We start from the raw sequence: 23,176 nt of genomic DNA on the forward strand, positions 1-23,176 counted from the left end.
CGGGACGATTCCGTATTTTAAGGGACTGGTGGCAACCCTACTTGGTGGTGCCCCCCCTTCCCCCCACCCCCCACAAACTTTTATTTTGGATGCGATTAATCTTTTCCCAGCCCTAATAATTTGACAACTCTGTGAATATGAAAATATACAAACACTGAGATTGTGGGGGTTTTTTTTTCTTCTAATTGCAGTTTCACCAACAGATGTCGCCCTTGAGCCTTGGCCTATGAACCTCTTGAAAATGACCGCATTATCCGCATAGAACAACAACGAAAAAAACGTATCTAAGCGGTCTTCCTTTTCTTCTCAAACAAACTAACTGCATCTTAAACAGCCCAAGTTCCAAAATTTTCTGGGGGAGAAAGCCCCGGACCTCCGTTAAAATAAAAGATTCAACATGCAGGGCTAAAAAAGCCCCGGATCATTTCATTTGCACTACTAGCGACGCCCCCCTGGACATGCATACATGACGCAAGGGCGCCCGCGCTACAAAACTAAAATTTTTATTTAAAACATTGTCTTACCTGCAAAGCGACGCGCGAGTATCATCCCGCTGTCTATTCTTTTTCCTTTTTTCGCCCCCGACTCTTGGTGCCTTTCCGAGGCCATGTCTGAGGTCGGTGTCTGCCAAATTTGACATTGATTGAGGCATAATCAAACAGACCACTGGGAGGTGGGGAAGGGGGGGCACCAGAGGGAGACGAAAAGGGAGATTTACCTTTTTCTCGACTAATTTGGTCTAGGCCTATATTACTTTTGTATATTAACATGCTTTAGACATATTTTATTTGTTATTTATACTAGTAGCCTATTGTGATGATTTTTCACGACCCAGATTTTTTGGTGCCCCCCCCCCAAGCACTTGGTGCCCTACGCGCAGCGCGTGATGTGCGTGTGCGGAGCGCTGGCCCTGGGTATATTATCATGAACGCACACACAGAAGATAAACACTGAAGGTTAAGATACAGGAAGATATGATGCGTGTTCTTCTCTTAACTCCGCTTTCTAACTGTTCGGGAAGTTTCTAACTCGTCACCTAACGTCATTTCAGCGTCACCAATAATTTGACGCTGATTGGTTAGATCTCCTTAACAATGACTCTTAATGAGGTGCTTTGAAAGAAGAAAGCTGATGGTCCCATAGTTTCATTCCCTGTTCCATTTCTGCTTTCATTCTGTCACTTACCATCTTACCCATGTATGTACAGCATGATTGTGTGTGTGTGTGTGTGTGTGTGTGTGTGTGTGTGTGTGTGTGTGTGTGTGTGTGTGTGTGTGTGTGTGTGTTTAGATTAGTTGTGTTTGTGATTTAGTTAATACAACTTGTGCACATACATATTTGGTTCCGATTCTCTGCTTGCAACAAAGTCAATTTTGCGATTTCTGATCTTGTCACACGCTCTAAGCGCTGTACATGCTAAGAAAGATTTTTTTTCTCTGTCCATGAAAAATATCTTTTTCTTAGAATCAGTGAGTAATCAAAAGTGTTCGCTGGGTGAACTGATTAATTGTAATAGTAATTTAGCTACATCAAATTAATTCGATTAACTGATCCAAATATTCATAATTAATCATAACAAGTTATGATGATTATGAATATTTCCCCTTTGAGCTAATTTGTTACAGCTCTTCTCAATGGACAGTAAGTCCCATCATGACCACTTGCTTGAAACAGTCAGATATTACGATCAGATCTGGATAAGCTGTTCCGCTTAGATAATATTTGTGAGACTTTATTGTTAATATTGCTATATAAGACACACACATCTCACATTATTACTGCTGTCCATTTGCCAGATGTATTTGTCTTTATCAATAAAGTTTTCTCAGTCTAAGGTTCAAGAGTCGCTCCATGTTTTATGACATATTTATTCTATATTTGGCCAGATTTCAGCAGTGCTCCTCATATAAAGCTGGACAAGGACTTTGAAGATTCGGTTTGGTGTCTATCATGCCTAAATGTCCTTCGTGAGTTAAATTTAAAGCTTTAGCACAGAGTGACTGTAGAAACACAATGCGTGTCCCACTCAAGACTGATTGTCCCGTCACAATTAACTCATTGGCAATGTGAGCGTATGATTTACATTCATTAAAACAACCAGTCTGTGTCTGACTTCCCTTAATTCACTCTCTGTGCTGATGCTCCCATACAGTAACATTACATATGAGAACGATTCATCCTCTGTTCTTCATCAATAATGCTTGCATGTGCAATGACTTTAGTTGATGCTTTCTTATCAAAGTAAGCAAACTGTTGCTTTCAGACACTTTTCACACATGTGTATTTCTGTTGAAAATGACACTTTTTTATCTAGAGGAAATTGAGGCGCTCTTGTGATAAACATCAGAGCGTGAATTATCAGAAAGAAAGTGCAAGATTTGCAGTTTCTTGAGATGAAGGTGGAGTTTGACTTTGTTTTACTACAGAGCAGCTTCACATCAGATCATCTGTCATTTTATTCCTGAAGCAGTTTTGAAGAGTTTGTCTTTTCATATTTGTGGACTGAAAGCGTTGAAGATGTTTCGCACTGTTTTCTTCTGTCTGTGTTTCTGGCGTCTGGATGGTGAGTTTTAAACATGTTTTTATGACTTCAGTTGTTTCTCTTTTGGTACCATGTAATAAATGACAGGTTAAATTGGACAGAGATGATTTAACATTCACTGTTATTCTCATATAGAAATAATTGAGCTGTGATTTTACTGTGAGATCAAGTTTGAATTCAGGTCTAAACTCAGTTATTAGCATTGGCAGAAATAGTGGGGGTCAGGACCCGATCTCAGGGTTTCCCCCCTAAAAATATAATTGTAGAGACCTGGATAAATGTTTGGGTTTCTAAATAACTTTCGGGTTTTTTTATGAGAAGAGAATAAAACCCGAGAAAAGAGAAAAAATTTCTCTTCTTTTTATGAGAAGAGAAACCCCCCCTGTGTTTTTTTTCCTATCATCGTTGATTTGTTTTATTAGTTTATTATTGGTGCAGAGAGAAAGGTGTTGAGTTGGACAGGGTTATCATTCTGAGCAACGTAGCTGCAGATTGTGAAGACAGAGTAGTTTATGAAGTGCTGGATGCTGCTCTGGGAATGAGGAAATGCAAAGTACTTGATCGCCTCTTTGATAAGACTAAGCGACAGCAGTTTCTTCTGATTGAGACAGTTAGCAATGTTTCGGAGATGTCTATACCTGCAGAGCTCGGAGGACCTGAAGTAGGTACCTGGTACACGCAGGTTGTGCATGTTGCAGCTGAGGCACCTAAACATAGTAGGGAAGATGAGTTTCAGACTAAGCTGATGTCTTTTCTTCAAACAGAGGGAAAGTCGCTATCTGACATTCCAAGTTTGGCTTCCTCTACCCCTGTGCTTGACACTAAACTGGTTGATGCCATAAATTCCCTTGTTCAAACCTGTCATGTGGCTTCATCTGAGGAGAGAGTTGGATATAGGAAGCTGCGTCCATTCTCTGGATTCATTCCCACTCCCCATGGAGAGGATGAGTATGAGGTATGGGTGGAGCAGACTACTCACATTCTGGAAGAGTGGCAGTGTTCGGATAATGTCAAAAAGCATAGACTAGTAGAGTGTCTCAGAGATCCTGCAGCGGACATTGTAATGTTCGAAAAGACCGGTAACCCATCTGCTGCTTTCAGTGACTACCTGAGTGCGTTAGAGTCAGCGTTTGGCACCACTGAGGATGCTGCAGATTTGATGCCAAAATTTAGGAGCACTTACCAGAGTGAGGGAGAGAAGCTCTCAGCCTACATAATGAGATTGGATAGGATGCTGCACAGTATGCTGAGGAAAAGAGGCATTGAGTACCCTGCAATGAATCGTCTTCGAATGCAGCAAATAGTTAGAGGTGCTCTTTCAAGTGACCTAGTGGCAATGCGCTTGAGGATGACACATAAGCTGTGTGCTCCTCCTCCTTTCAATGAGCTGATGAAAGAGGTGCGAGAAGAAGAGAGTGGGTGCTTCTCAATATCCCTCCTCGTCTCCTCGCTCCTCCGTCCTCCATCCTATGACCCGGAAACCGATCGAGCTCAGCCATCTTGAAGGACATCTCAATTCTCTAATTGCACCGCGAGGAGCCGAGGAGCGACGAGTGAGGAGACTTCCAGAGGAGCTATGAGCGAGGATACACAGGTGTACCCTTTGCGGAAGAGCTTTATCGACTAAACGTGACGCACACATCAATTCTCCTCCCCCTTCACATCTGTCACAATCATTTGAATTTATACTTTACTTTTGTAGTTTAATAAACCACACAACTCACATATTTCAACAAGGTATCTTGCTTTTTTTAAAAATAATTTTGATGAATTTCTTAAATAAACAAACTTTAACAACATAAGGGCAGATCCTTTGAGCGCTGCTGATGACGCAGTGAAGTGACGTTTGAGTGATCAAGTATTCCAATGTATAAAAAAGCTTTCATTCAATTCCTCCGTCCTCATTTTCTTTCCTTGCAGCCTTCCCTCGCGTCCTACAGGGGGTGGAGCTGAGACGCGAGGAAAGGAAGCGAGGAAAGGAAACGAGGATGCACAAATAAGAAATGAGAAGCACCCAGTATGTTGAGACAAAGGAGCTCAGTGCATGCAAATATTGCTGTGTCTGGGGTGCCCCCGGCAAAGAATGAGTCATCTGGTAACACCAATCTGGCCAATCCAGAAATAGAAATGCTGAAGAGGGAGATTAGGGGGCTAAAGAACGAGGTGTCTCGCTTGTCAGCCGTGGCGAAAGAACCAGTGACTTACGACCGTTCCGTTGCACACAGTTTAGCTGCGATTGCAGAAAGCAAAACACCAACCCGACCAGTGAACAAGGCTAACATCTTCTGCTACAGATGTGGAGAAGATGGGCATCTGAAACGTGATTGTACCAAGGAAGAGAATCTCAGGAGAGTAAACCAGCGGCTCATCAAAATGAGACAGCCGTCGGGAAATGCCTCCGGGGCTCAGTAGAGGAACGGCCTGAAGCTCCGGGGAAGACACGTTCCACAAAGTGCAAAAGAGCAAGAGCTGAGCAAGTAGATCTTCTGAACGGGTTAGTGGGACCTAGCTCTGTCCTTCCCATCCAGGTGGAAGGTATCTACACTAAGGCTTTGCTGGATAGTGGATCGCAGGTCACGCTGTTGTACAGATCCTTCTATGAGAAACACTTAAAGCATCTGCCATTGACACCAATTGAAAATTTGGAGATATGGGGATTAAGCTCGCAGAGATACCCTTATGATGGCTGCTTGTCTTTAAGGCTGGAGTTTCCAGGATCTGTGGCAGGAGTGGCGGAATCCATAGATGCACTTGTGTTGGTCTGTCCCGATCCTGTCATGAAAGGTGATGTCAACATTCTGGTGGGAACAAACACGGCTGTGGTAAAGAAGCTTGTAGACGTTTGTAAGACGAAGATGGGTAATGATTTCCTTCATACCCTGACTGTTCATCCTGAGATCAGAACTGCCTATGAACGGTTCATTGCTGTTAACAAGTGTGATGTTGATGACTGTAGAGGGACAGTCTGGTTTCATCGCCTTAAGCCGTTGAAGTTGACTCCGGGAGAGAGTGTGAGGGTTTCTGGAATCCTGAAATACCCAGTCACATCATCTGCTAAAACCCTGTTAGTGGATCAGCCTGAGGAGTCCCGTTTTCCTGAGGAACTGCTAGTGAGAGCTGAGGTGCAGTCTGCTACTGCTGTCCAGTCAAAAAGAATTGGAGTCACTATTAGGAATGTCTCTTCTTGCCCAGTGACAATTAAGAGAGGAATGCCGATCGCCCATGTGTTTCCGGTTGACGTTGTGCCTACCGTCTCTAAACCCAGAGAGAGTAGTGGCCAAACCAAACTGACCAAGGATTCATTTAATTTTGGCGATACATCGGTTTCTGCAGAATGGAAACAACGGCTGGCCGAAAAGATGTTGGAGAGAAAGGATGTTTTCTCCTGCGATGAATTTGATGTGGGATGTTCAAAGAGTACTCAACATCACATTAGACTGACAGAGGATAAGCCTTTTCGTGAGAGGTCACGGCGGCTTGCACCAGCCGACATTGAGGATGTTAGGCAGCACTTGGAGAAGCTAAAAGAGGCTGGAATTATTGCAGACTCCAGGAGTCCCTACGCTTCACCGATCGTCGTAGTCCGAAAAAAGAATGGACAGATAAGGATGTGTGTGGACTACAGAACGTTGTCCACAGTTGCGAAGGTCCTGTGGGAGAAATACTTCATTCACTATGGACTGCCTAGACGGATGCACTCGGACCAGGGGCGGGATTTTGAGAGCAGGCTCATCCAGGAGTTGTTTGACCTCTTAGGGGTGGAGAAATCCCGGACAACACCGTCCCATCCCCAGGGTGATCCGCAACCCGAACGGTTCAACCGGACACTTTTGGACATGTTGGGGACCCTGGATCCGAAGCAGAAACCGCAGTGGAGCCGTCACATTGGACATCTTGTGCATGTGTACAATAGCAGCCTGAACAAAGCCACAGGATACTCACCATACTTCCTTATGTTCGGAAGGGAAGCCAGATTGCCCATAGATCTGAGTTTTGGTGTGTCTAGTGATGGTACTTCCAATAAGTCTTACCAGCGTTTTGTCAAGACCATGCAGCAAGAGCTGAAGTCTGCATTCGAGCTGGCGGAGGAAAAAGCTGGAAAGAAGAATGTATTTCAAGACTGCTTCCAGGAAGTGATTTTGACAACACGCACAGTGTGAGCCAATTGTCAGACATCAGTGATCATGTTGCAAATGAAGTGCAAGACTTTTCAAATGTGATTGAGAGTAATGTAAACCAAGGTATCTCTACTGAGGAAATTGAAAAGGAGAGAAGGTCTCAAAGAGAGAGAACTGTGCCTAAGAGGTTTACCTATGATACTCTTGGGAAGCCAAAATTTGAGCCTGCCATTGCTCAAATTAAAAGTGTAAGTCCTGTTAGATACTGTTCTACCTTCTTTTTGTGAATGAATGTTCCTGCAAGAAGGTTAAGTACCTGTTCAGTTGACTTAACTGCTAGACACTAATTTGAGTGATTGGTTTCAGTATAGACATGGGTCTATTGTGATATTATTTTGCTCATTTCATCTGAAAAGTGGATATGGGTATAAATATGTGAAAAGAGCTAAGATATTGAAATGCAAATTGTGTGATTTTCAGTTTTCCCTCATTATGAGGGCATAACGATTCTTGGTGGGGGGAGAATGTAGAGACCTGGATCAATGTTTGGGTTTCTAAATAACTTTCGGGTTTTTTTATGAGAAGAGAATCTCATTATTTGTATTTGGGTCTGATAAAATACACTCAAAGTGTAGATCGACTTTATTTATTTATTTCATGTTTATATATGAGACATATATGTTTTCAAATGGGGGTGTAAGGGAAAACAAATCATAAATGGGTGCATTTTATTTTGTTTTCTAAGAGCGTAATTCTGACGATGAGAACTGTGTACTTTGACCTCGGTAGTTCAAGGTGCAAAGGGGGGTGGAGGAGAGAAAAAAAAAGAAAAAGGAAACGGAGTCCCCCCTCCCCCCTCTGTCGCTGTGGGTAGCTTCCCGGATGCTGTGTATCATCTCGTTGGGGAGTGAGAATATTCTGCAACGGGAATTCTTGTTTTTCCTGATTCGTGAGTAGGCCTACTACACTGTGTTTTTGCATCAAAGAGCTCTAACTAGCGCGCCATCGGTGTACTGAAAATCCCAGCTGGGTCAAATTAATATTTTCTTGACATTTGTGTTTTTTGGGTTATATGTGATTATTAGTTTTCATTGCTGGGGTGGTTTGATTTTGTGCATTGAATTATTTGGTAATTCAAAGAGTGAAAAAAAAAAAACGAGCACTGAGAAGAATAAATACCTGTTTGTTGATCTGCATCATTTTGTGTGATTTCCTGTGGAAAGAATAACGTTAATTTGTTTGTTTTTTTCTTTGAGAGATTTGTATTTTGAGATCTAAAGGGAAATCAGTAGTGTTTTATTATCATTTCCAAATATCAAACATAAATCTGACACTATTAGGTGAAGATCTGAGATCTGGGTAATATTGACAATGTAACTGAAGGGAAATGTGCCTCCACCGGGGTAGTGGATAAATTTAAGATCCCTTAGAAAGATTTTTTTTTCTACCCGGTACACTGTAAAAAATAAATCGCCAAACAAATACCGTAAAAATAAAGTAAAATATCCTATTTTAAATTAAGTGCAAAAACATTTTACAGATATTTTTCTTAAATGTTTTACAGAAAAACACTGTTATTTTACAGTTATTATCTGGATTATTACGATCAAACACCCTAACTGTAAAAACAATCAATGACTGTCAGCAATGGCTGCCATACAAAAACCATAAAATGAATGTAAAATAGCCTAATTTAAATAAGCGCAAAAGTAGAAATCTTCATTAAGCTTTTTAACAGAAACACAGTTATTTCACATATTTTCAGATTTTTTTATTAAGAAACATGTAGGTGATGCATGATTTACTGTGACTATACGTCACTGCATCAGCAACTACACAGTTACTGTCAGTTAAATAAAGCAACATGCAGCATTTCATCAGGGTTAACCTGCTCATCCTGAACTGAAGCACAGGCTCTACTCTTCAACACAATGGTGACACACAAAACACACCATACAGAAACAATTTACATCCCAACAGAACATTAAACACTAACAGATCTCTCAAGATCTCTGCATCCTCACTTATTACAATCCAGACTTTATTTATTGCATACTAACAATCTTACTGAGAATTAACAGATGTTTAGAAGTTGTTTTTTTATGGAAAATAATAAAGTTTGATGTCACCATGATGAAGATCAGTGTTTGCTTTAGTCGGGCTCTTGACCCTTTGGTTTTAACATTACTTTTTCTCTGGCTGCTTTAACTGTGTGTCTCTGATACATATTGGTTATGGTAGGAATCCAAGAGAAACTCATATCAGAAGATCTGGTCACTTATTAGTGATAATAGTCATCATGTAGTTGAATGCTTTATTGATGCTACCTGAAGAGTGTAATATCTGATTAATTTGTTAAATATTAGTTGTTAATTTTGCAAACTACTGTTATAGAAGATAGTGTAGTGATACTAAGATTTGATCAAGTCATACAGAAAATATTTTGACAGGATCATACAGACTCACACATACATCAAGAATAAGCATATGAATCACTACAATGGTGATCAACTACTATAAAGTCACATAAAGACTTTGTTGATTGTCACCATTGTTGAGATTCATATGTTGATTATTGATGTCATACTCATAAAAAATAAACCAGCTCAAACATTTTCTTTATAATAGATATTTTTCATAAATTTCAGATTGGAATAATCTTGTTTCAACATATCAAGGTTCATGGGGAAAAGTATGACAATCATAGACTTTATTTAAAACTTAAGCACATCTATTTATAATGTAATCTCAACAGAAACACTCAAGTACTTTACTGTCATATCAGTGAATCAGATCACCATATGATGACTATAACATCACCAATAAATGACCAACATCAGCTGATATTTTCTCCTGCTTTAATTGCTATAAATAATGTATATTGAATACACAGTTAAAGCAGCCAGAGAAAAACTAATGGTATAAATTAAAGGTCAAGAGCCCAACTAAAGCAAACACTGATCTCAATCATGGTGACATCAAATTTCTGTTAAAGTTTTTTGCACTTTTACATTTAAATTAACACATTTTACTTTAATTTAATGGTTTTTGTTTGGCAGCCTTTGCTGCCAATCATTTGACCCTTTTTTTTACGATTTTTTTACAATGAAGGTATTTGATCATTATAATGAAGGAAATTAGCCTGGCATGCCAGACCTACATCAAGATGTTAGGTCTGGGAACTCTCCATTGACATACCTCAATCCGAGGGGCGGGATAAACGGTTACCTTTCAAAATCCCTCTGCACGCAATAGGATAGCGCTACAACCAACCTGGGGTGCGTTTCCCGAAAGCATCGTTAGCCAACTATGGTCGCAAATTGGTCGCAAATCCCATTGAACTCTATTGGTAACGACGGAACTTGCGACCATAGTTGGCTAACGATGCTTTCGGGAAACGCACCCCAGAGCAACGAACGGTTGTGGATGAGTGAGTCCCATGCGTTTTTCCACCAGCGGAGCTAATTGATATATTAAACTTTTGCCGTATCAGGTCGGTAAAACTCCGAACACATCTTCCTTTTTTAAGAATGACTTAAGTGACGTTCTCTTAACTCCAAGTCCTCCAGAGTCACGGCCAAAGCCGATTCAAAAGACCGCTGCATCTTCATTGTTTTCAAGTAGCAGGAAAATCACCTATGGAAATCACGCGGAACGTCATGAACTGTGCCGTCATTGTGTTAAGCCCGCCCGCCGACTCTATACACGATGTGATTGGCCTGACCAGTTTTTGGTTTTTACAGCTCAAAAGCCTATGGAGAGTTGCTAGACCACACTGGCTGCGAAATAATTTTCGCTGCCGCTAGGGTGCGTCTAGATTTCTAGGCTAGAAGGAAATACCTGTGAAATAACAGTGTTTTTTCAGTTTATTTAAATTTGAATATTTTACTTTAATTTTATGGTTTTTGTTTTGCAGCCATAGCTGCCAGTCATTTGACCATTTTTTTTATGATTTTTTTACAATGAAGGTATTTGATCATAATAATGCAGTAAATACCTGTAAATAACAGTGTTTTTCAGTTTATTTAATTGATGATGTTTTACTTAAATGTTACAGTTTTTTTGGGCTGCCAGTCATGTAATCATTAAACTGTTTTGTTACCGTTTAATTACAGATTATATTTGTAATTTTACATACATTTTTATTTAATTTAAGAAAATAGAAAAATATTGTATGAAAAATACAATCAATTTTCTGTAAAAAAAAATGTCAATGACTGGAATTTGTCATTAATGTCACAATACCTAAAATATCAGCTGCATTTTTATTTTACAGATATTATTAGTCATTTTACAGTGTTTTGAGAACAATTTAAAATGAAAGAAAATGATCGTCAAAAATTCACAGTTATTTTCTGTGATATTAGGATTTTTTTTTACAGTGTAGGAGGGCTACATAATTAAAAACTAAGCTGTGTTTAGTAAATAATAAAATGTTATACTTAAATAACTGTTGTAAAACAATTCAAACACAAATGGGGTAAAACAAAAAGTTCAGAACTGAATGTGAGTTTGCTTAATGTCTCTGAGGCTCTTTAGTTATTGGTTAAATCCATTTAGCTTTAGTCTAGTCACTTATGTAGAGCCGATTATTACAATATGATGAAAAATTACAAAGAAAAAACGATTTTCTTGGGAATAACATGCCGTGATGAATCGTGCACATGTGTTGAACATGCATTGAGGAATATAGGGATCTTTTTCCACTCCATTCAGAAACTCTGAATGCACATAAGTCCTCCTAAAGATATTTGTATATATATATATAATATATATATATATATATATAAAATACATAGAATGTATTTGAAACCCCTTCAAGAGAGTTCACACGCAGCGTTTAACAGTTGTGATTTTAACCTCAGTTTAAAAGTAGGAAGTGATTTGGAGAAAATGCTCCGTCACCCCTATGTTTATATCTTGTCCTACTCGCACATAAAAGATGATGATTTTCCGATCTCAGGGATCTAGGTGGAGCATAAAGTGACAGCATTTTGGATATGTACACAGGTGCCTGATTGTGGGAGGCCTTAAAGACAAGAATAAGGATCTTGTACATAATTCGAAAGCGTACGGGCAGCCATTTTAAAGAGATCAGAAGAGGTGTAACAGACTCATACTTTTTTGCAGACTTAATCATCCTAGCCGCTGCGTTTTGGACTTTCTGAAGGCGGGCTCGAGATCTCGACTCGATTCCATAAAACAGGGAGTTACAGTAATCCATTCGAGTAAAGACCAAAAGCTGTAATTGCTTTCTCAAAATCTGTGACTGATAAGAATGGTTTAGTCTTAGCTAAAAGGCGTAAATAAAAAATAAAAACTAGTTCTCACCACTGAGTTTATCCAACGCTATCTCACGACCAATTCGTCCGAATTTGACGAGTGATTAAAAGATGGCTAATTCGTACGACCATATTCGTACGACCTCATTCGTACGAATTTGTACGATTTGTCTAAACCCACGTGATGGGTAGGTTTAGGGGCGGGGTCAGGGGTAGGTCATTCGTACGAATTCATACGAATTGGGCAACTCGTCAAATATGTACGTTTTAGCAAAAATCGTACTAATTTTTAGATTGCTATCTAAGACAAAACCCAAATTTTTTACATTGGATTTTATAAAGCCAGACAAAGGGGTTGACTTCAAAGATTGTCTCACTTCATCGCTACCGGGGCCGAACACAATTACTTCTGTTTTATCTTCGTTATTTAAAAAAATATATATTTTCTCTTTAATACATATGATGGAGAATCATTAATAAATAAGTCATGACAAAAAAAATATTGATAACAATATTGATATTGATAAAGCTATGTTAGCGATTATAATCTTGCTTGTTTGGTAGCTTGTTTAATACAGTAGCTTGTTGGTTAAATTAGTAAGTCACCCACTAACACAGTGATAAGCCAATGTGGGAACTGATATTAGGCTAATATTGTAGATCTAAATGGTCTCTAATGTTGGGTTTCGCTCAATATGATGTTCAGTGGCAGATCAGTGACTGTCCCAGACAAAAACCTAAAATACAAAAATGTGGAGGACGCAAGATAATCGAATAATTATAATATGACTGATTGGTGAGCTTATGAACCTAACTCATATTTAAACAGCTTTCGCTTTCTGTTGTTGGCCAGAGAAAATGACAGAGAAAAGAAAAAAGGACTTACATTTTGGCTGTATTATTTTGTTCTCCTAAAAAATTGCTCTTGTAAAATGTTATGTTTATTGCCAAGCTCCAAGAGTTGAGACGCACTGGAGCTCAAAGTGACAAAGTTCAGAGCATGAATTATCAGAAATAAAGAGTAAGATGTTGACATGCATTAACACTTATAGATGTGCAGTTACTTTAGATGTCGTAGGAGTTTCACTTAATTTTACTACAGAGCAGCTTCACATCAGCTCATCTGTCATATGCAGGTCTGTTTCTAGGAAAATGGGAAGAAGATTTTGTCCTTAACCAGGAAAAGAATGCCTTTTTCAAACACATTATCTGGTGGGGACGTTACATTGATGGTGTTTGCTTGTTTTGGTCTGGTTCTGAGACAGATTTGAAAGAGTTCCATGTTTTTTTGAATAACATTAACCCTAATATTAAACTGTCTTTGGAATACAGTAAAGATATTAATTTCCTTGATCTTAACATATCCAAAGACGATCATGGTGCCCTACACACTACAGTTTTTAGAAAACCTACTGACAGGAACACTATTCTACATGCTAAGAGCTTCCACCCTAAGTGGTTGAAGGAAAATGTTCCTTATGGGCAATTCCAGAGAGTGAGGAGAATTTGTGACCGAGACAGTTCTTTTGAGCACAAAGCAAAAGAGATGATGTCACGGTTTGAGGAACGGGTTATAAAAACACAACTCTCCAAAGAGCATACAGCAGGGCCAAATCTGCTAATAGGGAATCACTTTTAGAAAGAAACCCTCCTGAGCCTGTAAAAGATAGACCCATTTTTGTTACTACATATAGTACAGAGGCAGAAAAGATCAAGAGAATAATAAGAAATAACTGGGGTATTATCGAGAGTGATGATGTACTTGGCCAGTTGTTTCCTGAGCCTCCTTTGGTTACTTTCAGAAGGTGTCCTACAATTCGTGATAAACTGGTTCGGAGCCATTTGAAGCCAGAAGGCCAACAAACATGGCTGGGATCTAAACCCAAAGGGTCTTATAAATGTCACCATTGTAATCACTGGACAAATGTTATACAGACTAAAACCTTTGATGATATTTTATCCCGAAAACAGTTCAATATTAACTATTTTAAGCTGCAAAACTGTGTTTGTTATATATAGACTGGAATGCCCTGAATGCAAAGTGTTTTATATAGGAAGGACAAAGAGACGTTTGCAGGACAGATTGGCTGGACACAAGTATGCAATCCACATAGGCAATTTGAACTATCCTATGGCGAGACATTACATGGAATTCCATAAGAGTGATCCTTCTACTGTACAGATTTGTGGAATTGACCATATCCCACTATCATTAAGAAAAGGGGACAGGCAAAAACTACTAAACCAGAGAGAAAGTTTCTGGATTGATAAACTGCAGGCTATAAAATATCCAGGCCTGAACGAAGAACTGAATCTTAGTGTTTTTCTCTAAACGTTGTTGTATTTTTCTATTTGATTTTTTCTTGTACATTTGTAGTGATATATGCATTTCTTGTAACCTTGATGTGTTTTCCACAAATATTCTACTAATGCCGAGTTCAGACTGCACGATTTTAGCCCCGATTTTGGCTCGCCGACAGGTTTCGAGAAATCGCCGACAAATGCCCGAAATCACAGGCAAATCGGTGCTCGTTCACGCGAGTGACAATCACGCAGTGTGAATGAGCAAAGACGCGATCTGAGAGAATCGCCGACGAGTCGCCGACGCCCGTGAGATATTTGGCATGCTAAATATCTGGACCTGTCGGCGATTCACAATCCTGCTGTGTGAATGTGTTCTGACTGAAAACTACATCGGCGATGACTAGGGTTGCCAACTTTCTGAAATGGAAATAAGGAACGGGAGGGGGGTGGGGGGGGGGGGGTGGTATGTGGTAGTGACATGCCCCCTGAAATTCATTCATTTTATATCATATAATGCAACTTATTAGGCCTATATATTTATAGAATAGCAAAGTAGGCTTAATCAATAAGACTTAACCACACAGATATATAAAGGCTATATGATCATTTTGCCAAAAAATTAACCATGTATTTGTTTAGATTATAATACGTTTTATTTTTAACTTAAACAAATACAACATATAACATTCGAAACTCATCGGCTCTTAGACTGCATTTGAAGAAAAATAAACACAACAGTTTTCTGTAGCCTTGTGTGAACTTATTCGATAGAATTAGACTTCTAGAATGTTCTTTCCGGTGCAAATTTGTAAAAAAAAAAAATTTTTTTAGTAGTTTTTCTTATCATAGCCTACAAATGTCTTCGGAAACACATTTTACTCGATTTACTGAAGCCTGTAAAATGCATTTGCAGCTGCACAGCTTGCACATTGAGCGTCTGGCTCGCTCAGGCTGCGCTGCGGCAACTGCACATCCAATGGCGCGGGCGCCTCTGACGTGCGACCAATGAGCCAACTCTACGTCATTACACGTCAGAGCCCGTCAAGGTGGCGCCAAGTCCCCGAATTTGCCATTATAGCAGCGGGTCTTCGTTCATTCATCATAGTCTGTCTGACATATATATTAGAAGCTATGCGTCTGTCATGGATTTGCACTGAATTGGCTTTATGCCATACTTCCTGAACTTCAGCCAGCCCTTTGTTTCCTGTCTGTCATTATTGGACAAACTGATTAATCCAGGTGTGCCTGGCGTCAGTAACAATAATCAGGCACACCTGGATTAATCAGTTTGTCCAATAATGACAGACAGGAAACAAAGGGCTGGCTGAAGTTCAGGAAGTAGTGAAGCTGTGCATAAAGCCTATTGATTCTCAAAAATACGGAACAAAGTGCGTTCCGTATCAGTTCAATACGGAACAAGTCTTTTATGTGTCAAATACGGAACGATTCCATATTATATGGAACGGTTGGCAACCCTAGCGATGACCGACAGCCAACGAAAGAGCAAGATACAGGGAGGAGGAGGAGGAGTTATAGACCAGAATATCAGTATTTTAATAGATAGGCCTATATTTACAATTATATCAAACAGAAACAAAGCACAAACATTTGCATGACCAGCAGCAACAGCAGGACATTTGCAAAATTATTTATTTACCCCCAACTCTCTTTGCAAAACACAGTCCTTGCTCCCCTCGTCTTCCCAACCATTTCCTGAATAAACTGTTTATTTTAATTTTTTTTCATTTTCGCTACAAATCAGTGCACAGACAATTTGTAGGCTATCATTTTTAATAACAAATTCAGTGTCGCGCGAGAACTCCCGTTATTTCCTATCACTTCTCGCGTTTGTTTGGTTGTGAAACGTAGTTTGCGGAACCAGGCAGAAGTTGTCGGCGATTCTTTCTTTTGTAAAGTCATGCAGTGTGAAACCTCCTGTCGCCGATCCATCGTGCAGTGTGAACACAGCAGCAGCTGAACGTTACCCCAGATAGTCATGCAGTGTGAAAACAACAGTGACCCGATTATTTTGAAAATCGTGCAGTCTGAACTCGGCATTGGCGTCAAGGAGGCCATCTAGTGGCCTTTGTTATTATCTTACAATTCTGAACCTACTGTTGTCATTTGCCAAATGGACGTTTCTGATTGGTGGTTTGAGACCTTATAAGGCTCTTCCTGTTTTTTGAAATGTAGTGACTCCCTGACGAAGGCTTGTATGCCGAAACGCGTCGGAGTGTTTTAATAGTGTTGATTATGACCAAGCCATAGAAATAAAGGCTTTTTAACTTTTCTAAATAGAGTGCCTTGGATGTTCCTGATGATTTCTACATGTTTTTTCTATCCAAAGAGCACCTCAAACTTATTCACTTGAGTCCAGGAAGCGCCTCTCTACAGACATTTGTTTATTACTTAAGTATACTTTATAAAATTAACTTTTTCGTAAGGGTAACACTTATAGATGTGCAGTTATTTTAGATGTTGGTGGAGTTTCAGAGCTTCACATCAGCTCATCTGTCATTTTATTCCTGAAGCAGTTTTGAAGAGTTTGTCTTTTCATATTTGTGGACTGAAAGTGTTGAAGATGTTTTGGATTGATTTGTTCTGTTTGTGTTTCTTTTAAATATGTTTTTATGGCTTCATTTCTGGTTCCATGTAATAAATGACTGGTTAAAATAGACAGAGAGGATTAACATTCACTGTTACAGGACAGCACTAACATTTACTAACATCTACTAGTTTAAGCCAAAAAAATCAAGGAGCCTGGTGATCCAAAAGGGCAAAACAACTGGAAAGTTCAAGCTACTTGTTCAAGGGGAAGTGATCCCGAACATCCAGGGGAACCCAATTAGATGCCTTGGAAAGTGGTATGATGATTCCCTGTCAGACAGGAACAGCATCTCCAGCACAGGAAAGCAGGTTGAAGAATGGCTGAAAAAGATTGACAAGTCTGGCCTGCCTGGGAAATACAAGTGCTGGATCTGGTGTTGCCCATAACGCTAAGGCCGGACATCATCATGTGGTCTCCAGAGGGAAAGAAGATCATTCTGGTGGAGTTGACGGCCTGCTCCCGAGACTCATGTGGTTTCTCACGGTATACGAGGTGCTTCTATCAACTTTTGAAAATATGGAGAGGAAGTTCAACAAGCACCTTAGAAAATGGTTGGGAATACCCCCGAGCTTTACATCCTTGGGGCTCTACATAAAGTCGGGCCAGCTCCAGCTTCCCCTGTCTTCAGTGGTGGAGGAGTTTAAAGTTGCCAAATGCAGACAGTCCCTGACATATAGGGACTCTCAAGACCAACTCACCAGGGAAGCAGGAGTAAGAACAAGATCTGGCCGTAAGTGGGCCGCCAGCACGGCAATTACCCAGACAGAATGTTCTCTCAGGACCAAAGATATCATCGGAAACCCTTGCACTGGAAGACAGGGTCTAGGAACAGCACATTTCCAGCAGTGGTCAAAGTCCACCCCTAGGGAGAAGAGAACCATGATCCAGGATGAAGTCCGAAACCTTGAGGAAGAAGGGAGAAGAGCAAAATCCATCGAGCTCGCAACCCAAGGCGCCTGGACGAGGTGGAACCTCCCCAAGAGGACAATCACATGGAGTGAACTGTGGCGGATGGAGCCCTTCCGTATATCCTTTCTACTCCGAGCAGTGTACGACACCTTACCAACCCCAGTCAATTTGCATAGGTGGAGGATGAGGGAGGACCCACTGTGCAGGTTGTGTGGCGGGAAAGGAACAACTGCGCACATTCTGTCAGGGTGTAAGACCGCATTGACACAGGGGAGATACAGGTGGCGCCATGACAAGGTGTTGGCAGTGCTTGCAGACATTCTGGAGCAAGAAAGGAGAAAGAAACAACCAGCCAAACCAAGACCATTGCTGAGCACCTTTGGCTTTGTGAAAGAGGGCCAAAGACCTGTCATCCACGGCCAAGCCAGGCAGAATCTCCTGCAATCAGCCCAGGGATGGGAAATGGAGGTTGATCTGGGGAGGAAACTCCACTTCCCCGAGGTGGTGTTGTCCACAACGCTAAGGCCGGACATCATCATGTGGTCTCCAGAGGGAAAGAAGATCATTCTGGTGGAGTTGACGGTGCCGTGGGAGGAGGGCTGTGAGGAAGCTGCAGAAAGGAAAAAAGCCAAATACCAGCAACTTGTTCAAGACTGCCGGGACAAAGGGTGGACGGCGTGGCTGATGACGGTGGAAGTCGGATGTCGGGGATTCCCCGCTCAATCTGCATGGAATTTATTAACAAAGGTTGGATTGAGGGGCCACTTAAGGAAAGCAGCCATTCGTAGGCTGGGAGAAGCGTCAGAGAGAGCCTCCTGTTGGCTCTGGCACAAGAGAGAGGACATAAGCTGGAAGCCTGGAAGAGAGGGGCAGTGACCTGCCAGTCACTGCTGACCCGCCAGCTGGAGGGTGTTGTGGTTAAGGGTCGAAACACCCAGTGAAGGTTGAGGACCACCTGATGACCTCTCTCCCAGGCCAAGGCTTCATCCATTAGAAATGGGTGTATGGTAGCATCGCAGATGTATTATACAACCAACAGAGATATATGGATACACCAGTTTGCACACGCTGTGCTTCTTTTCTGTGTCTTTATTCGATTTTGTAAATGTTAGTTAATCCACAATAACGTTTAAGAAATCTACTAAAGACAGAAAAGAATCATAGCATGAGTTTATACAGCAACAGTAAATTCAACACAGAATTTGTTAAAACATTAAAGTTAAAGTGTCTTTTTACTTTTTGTTCCATATACAAATATATTTCATTTTTCATCTTTTGTATTGCTGCAGAATATTAATAATATCACATTTAAATGAATTAAAACTTATTTTAGTGAAGCTTCATCAAACCAACATCAAGTGATTTTAAAGCTTTGTGAAAAACTCTGTTCTTCAGGAGTGTTTGGTGATGAAGATGAACGGAAGCATATGATGAAGGGAGAATCAGTCACTCTAAACTCTGATCTCACTGAAATAAAGGATGATGATGTGATTCAGTGGAGGTTTGAAGACACTTTAATCGCTGAAATCAATGTAAAGGCCGACAGAATCGCTGTATATGATGATGTTCTTGATGGGAGATTCAGAGACAGACTGAAGCTGAACAATCAAACTGGATCTCTGACCATCACAAACATCACAACTGAACATGCTGGAGATTATTCTCTACAGATCAACGGTGTGAGAAAGAGAAAGATCAATATTGACTCATATGGTGAGGCTAAACACGTTTATATCACCTGTTTTTAATGACAACATTAAAATTAATTCATACACCATTTTGTTTCTTTTTGTTTGTTTTATGATATTGTTTATTTCAAACTTACATTTTTAATTATTTAGTAAAACATAAAACCCTGTTTGTGTTTGTTGTGTGTGTGTTTTTGGTATCAGTATTAGTGACATTTGTGTCAGTGAAGGAGGGAGAATCATTCACTCTAAACTCTGATCTCACTGAAATAAAGGATGATGATGTGATTCAGTGGAGGTTTGGATATTATGAAGACACTATAATCGCTGAAATCAATGTAACGGCCGACAGAATCGCTGTATATGATGATGTTCTTGATGGGAGATTCAGAGACAGACTGAAGCTGAACAATCAAACTGGATCTCTGACCATCATAAACATCACAGCTGAACATGCTGGACATTATAAACTACAAAAGATCAAACGTATGAGAGGACCTTTCCCAGTAAAAGCTTTCAGAGTTTTTGTCTCTGGTGAGTAGAGATCATTTGTCCTGTCCTTCAAATATTCTTGTTTTTGACCAATTATACCCCATGTTCCGATCAGATATGTCCTTCTCGCTGTCTTTGGTAGGTTAAATATTTGTTTTACCATTTTATGTTTTAATCAAACGAAACAATATTAAACACCATTTTGCTTAATTTTGCTTAACAGTTGAAATATCAGTGAATGAGGGAGAATCACTCACTGTAAACTCTGATCTCACTGAAATAAAGGATTATGAATGGATTCGGTGGATGTTTGGAGATGAAAACACTTTAATCGCTGAAATCAATAAACGGGCCGACAGAATCACTGTATATGATGATGTTCTTGATGGGAGATTCAGAGACAGACTGAAGCTGAACAATCAAACTGGATCTCTGACCATCACAAACATCACAACTGAACATGCTGGACATTATAAGATCAAATGTTTGAGAGGAAGTATCAGTTTCTCATCAAAAGCGTTCAGAGTTTCTAAGATCAAAACTATCGGAGGACATTACAGGTTCTCATTAAAAGCTTTCAGAGTTTCTGTCTATGGTGAGTAGAGATCATTTCTCCTGTCCTTCAAATATTCTTGTTTTTGACCAATTATACATATTTATTTTTTGTTGAATCATTTTATAGTTTGAGATAATAGATAATATAAACACTGACTCAACACACTGACTGAACCGAAAGAAGATTGTTGATTAGATTTGTTCTTATTTATCTTTTCTCTCTCGTGTTTTCCAGCTCGTCTGCCTGTTCCTGTCCTCAGCAGAGACTGTTCTTCATCTTCATCTTCATCATCATCTTCATGTTCATTGGTGTGTTCAGCTGTGAATGTGGGTCATGTGACTCTCTCCTGGTACAAAGGAACCAGTTTATTGTCCAGCATCAGTGTGTCTGATCTCAACATGAGTCTCTCTCTGCCTCTGGATGTGGAATATCAGGATAAAAACACCTACATCTGTGTGCTGAACAATCCCATCAGCAACCAGACTCAACATCTCAACATCTCTCAACTCTGTCACACATGTTCAGGTACGGCTGATATTAGTTGATGTCAGCGCTGATATTAACGTTTATGAACTGATCTGATGTCAGTTTGATGCTTTTATTCCTCAGACTCTGTCCACTGTTGTGGTCCTACTGAAGCTGTGATCCGATTGGTCCTCTCTGCTCTGGTGGGCGTGGCTACTCTCATTCTTCTGGTTTATGGCATCAGATCCAGAAGAGCTGAACGAGATCAAGCACATTCACACATCAGAAACCTAATGGTGTCATTTATCATATTACAATTGTTTTTTGTCATTTATTAATCTTCATTTATTTGTAATGGCTTTATATGCTGGCATTTACTGTATGTTTATTTTCAGGAGGCTTATTTCCACCCTAGAACATAATTTGAGAACAAACAGCAACATATTTTCTCATTAACTCATAAGTGCTCAAAGTGTTAAATGTGAGTGTTTGTCATTGTAAATACTGTTGTTGGTTTTTTTTTACAATCTAGTCATTCATAGTTAATTGGGGACTTTAAACATGACCTCCTGTCACACTTAAAGTCTTGTAGTGTTGTAGTGTTATTATTGTTCAGATTACTCTTTTACTGACTAAACACGACACTGTTCATTAGTCATTTGGATTTGCTTGCCTTTGTCAATAAAGTTTTTTTTTTTTTCATTTCGAGGTTTAAGAGTTTTTTCCAGTTTTCTTTTATTATGCTTCGACAACTGAAACAAACAACGTACATAATAAAATCTCTGAATATAACAGCAATCGTTCAGCCAGTGACCAAACAGAAAAATTACAGTAAAACAAATTAACAAGTAATTAAATAAAATACAAAATAAAATGAGAAATAACTCAAAATGGGCTTTTAAATTAATTTATAAGAGAAATCAATTTAAGGGCTTTCTGGTTTTTAACTAATTTTACTGGTTAAAGTTGGGTTAGATTTAAACCATCTGCACTTATGAATGAAAAACATTCCAAGACATAACAAGAAATTAATAACAAACTCAAACTCTTTGTTTTCCAGAAAAATACCAAACCCACACATCTCTCAGACAGGGTTGCACCATATCACAAAAAAAGAAAGCATGCTCTAAATTTTCAACATTTGCGTCACAAAAAACAATTATTCACATCAAAATTAAATTAAATTAAATTAAATTAATTAAAATTAATTAAAAAGTTCTCCCTCCTTCGCTTTAGGAGAGAGGAAAAGACAATTTTTCTACTTTTTTTTATTTCAACCGTATCAAAATCTTAAAGCATGTATTCCCGTCTAATACGGTTTGGGTAATAAGCCTGTAAAATAACTGTCACGAATGCAGCCTCTGTGGCTCCCTCCGCTCACCACCAGAGGTCACCATCTCCTGAGTACTAACTCTTTGAACTGCATTTCCCATATACCCCGTACCTGTGGCTGATTTGACTCACAGGTGTTTCCCATTGACTTTCTCTATTTAAACTGTTCTCTCAGCTTCCTCATTGCGAAGTCTTGTCTTGCCATGCAAACATTTCTAAGCGTTTATTCCGTGTGTGATTTCCCGTGTATGACCTGGACTGTTTACTGGACTCTGATTCTATGCCGCCTGCCTATTCTGATTGCATCTGCCTTGTCATTTGGTTACCCTGTGTGTTTGTCACCTGCCCTGATCTTCAGCCTGAACTCTGACTTTGATTCTGCCTTATCTACATAGTGCTTGAAGCCTGTGATTGAACTCTGCCTGTTTGACTTGCATTCTGTTTTAATAAAGCTGCATATGGATCCTCACGCCACTGCCTCCTCGTTACAGAAGACTTCGCCAGATCTCGACCCAGCAGCATTCTACCACTTTACCACAGAGGTCACTGCTCAAGCATCGGTCCTGGCCACACACCAGCAAAAGCTCAACCGATTGACTTTGGTTACTGAAGATCTGGTAAAGCCATTACAATCACTTCAGCTCCAAGTACCCATCGAGCCTGTTTCACCCCCCACTCCGCCTCAGGCACAGGCTATTCCCAACACCTCCAGTCCTCGTCTCGCCTTCCCAGAAAAATTTGATGGATCTCCAGACAGATGTAAGGGATTCTTACTTCAATGTTCTATGTTTGTCAGTCAACAACCCATGTTGTACCCTGCAGATGCATCGCATTTGTGTGTTCGCTTCTCACGGGGAGAGCGTTGGATTAGCCTACAGCA

The 23,176-nt window shown here is 39.9% G+C and overlaps 1 protein-coding gene across 2 annotated transcripts in view; it reads left to right on the forward strand.

Moving 5' to 3' along the window:
• LOC130105394 (signaling lymphocytic activation molecule-like) overlaps nucleotides 1–23,176 on the forward strand; it is a 156,024-nt gene that overhangs the window by 103,811 nt on the left and 29,037 nt on the right. For both annotated transcript variants that reach the window (XM_056271382.1, XM_056271383.1), the window contains one exon: nucleotides 20,734–21,024. In XM_056271382.1, the coding sequence (XP_056127357.1) occupies nucleotides 20,734–21,024 (291 nt within the window). The remainder of the gene's footprint in view (nucleotides 1–20,733; nucleotides 21,025–23,176) is intronic.

Source organism: Rhinichthys klamathensis, unplaced genomic scaffold (assembly GCF_029890125.1).
Source record: "Rhinichthys klamathensis goyatoka isolate OS25496 unplaced genomic scaffold, OSU_Roscu_1.1 h1tg000318l_1, whole genome shotgun sequence".
Taxonomy (NCBI): domain Eukaryota; kingdom Metazoa; phylum Chordata; class Actinopteri; order Cypriniformes; family Leuciscidae; genus Rhinichthys; species Rhinichthys klamathensis.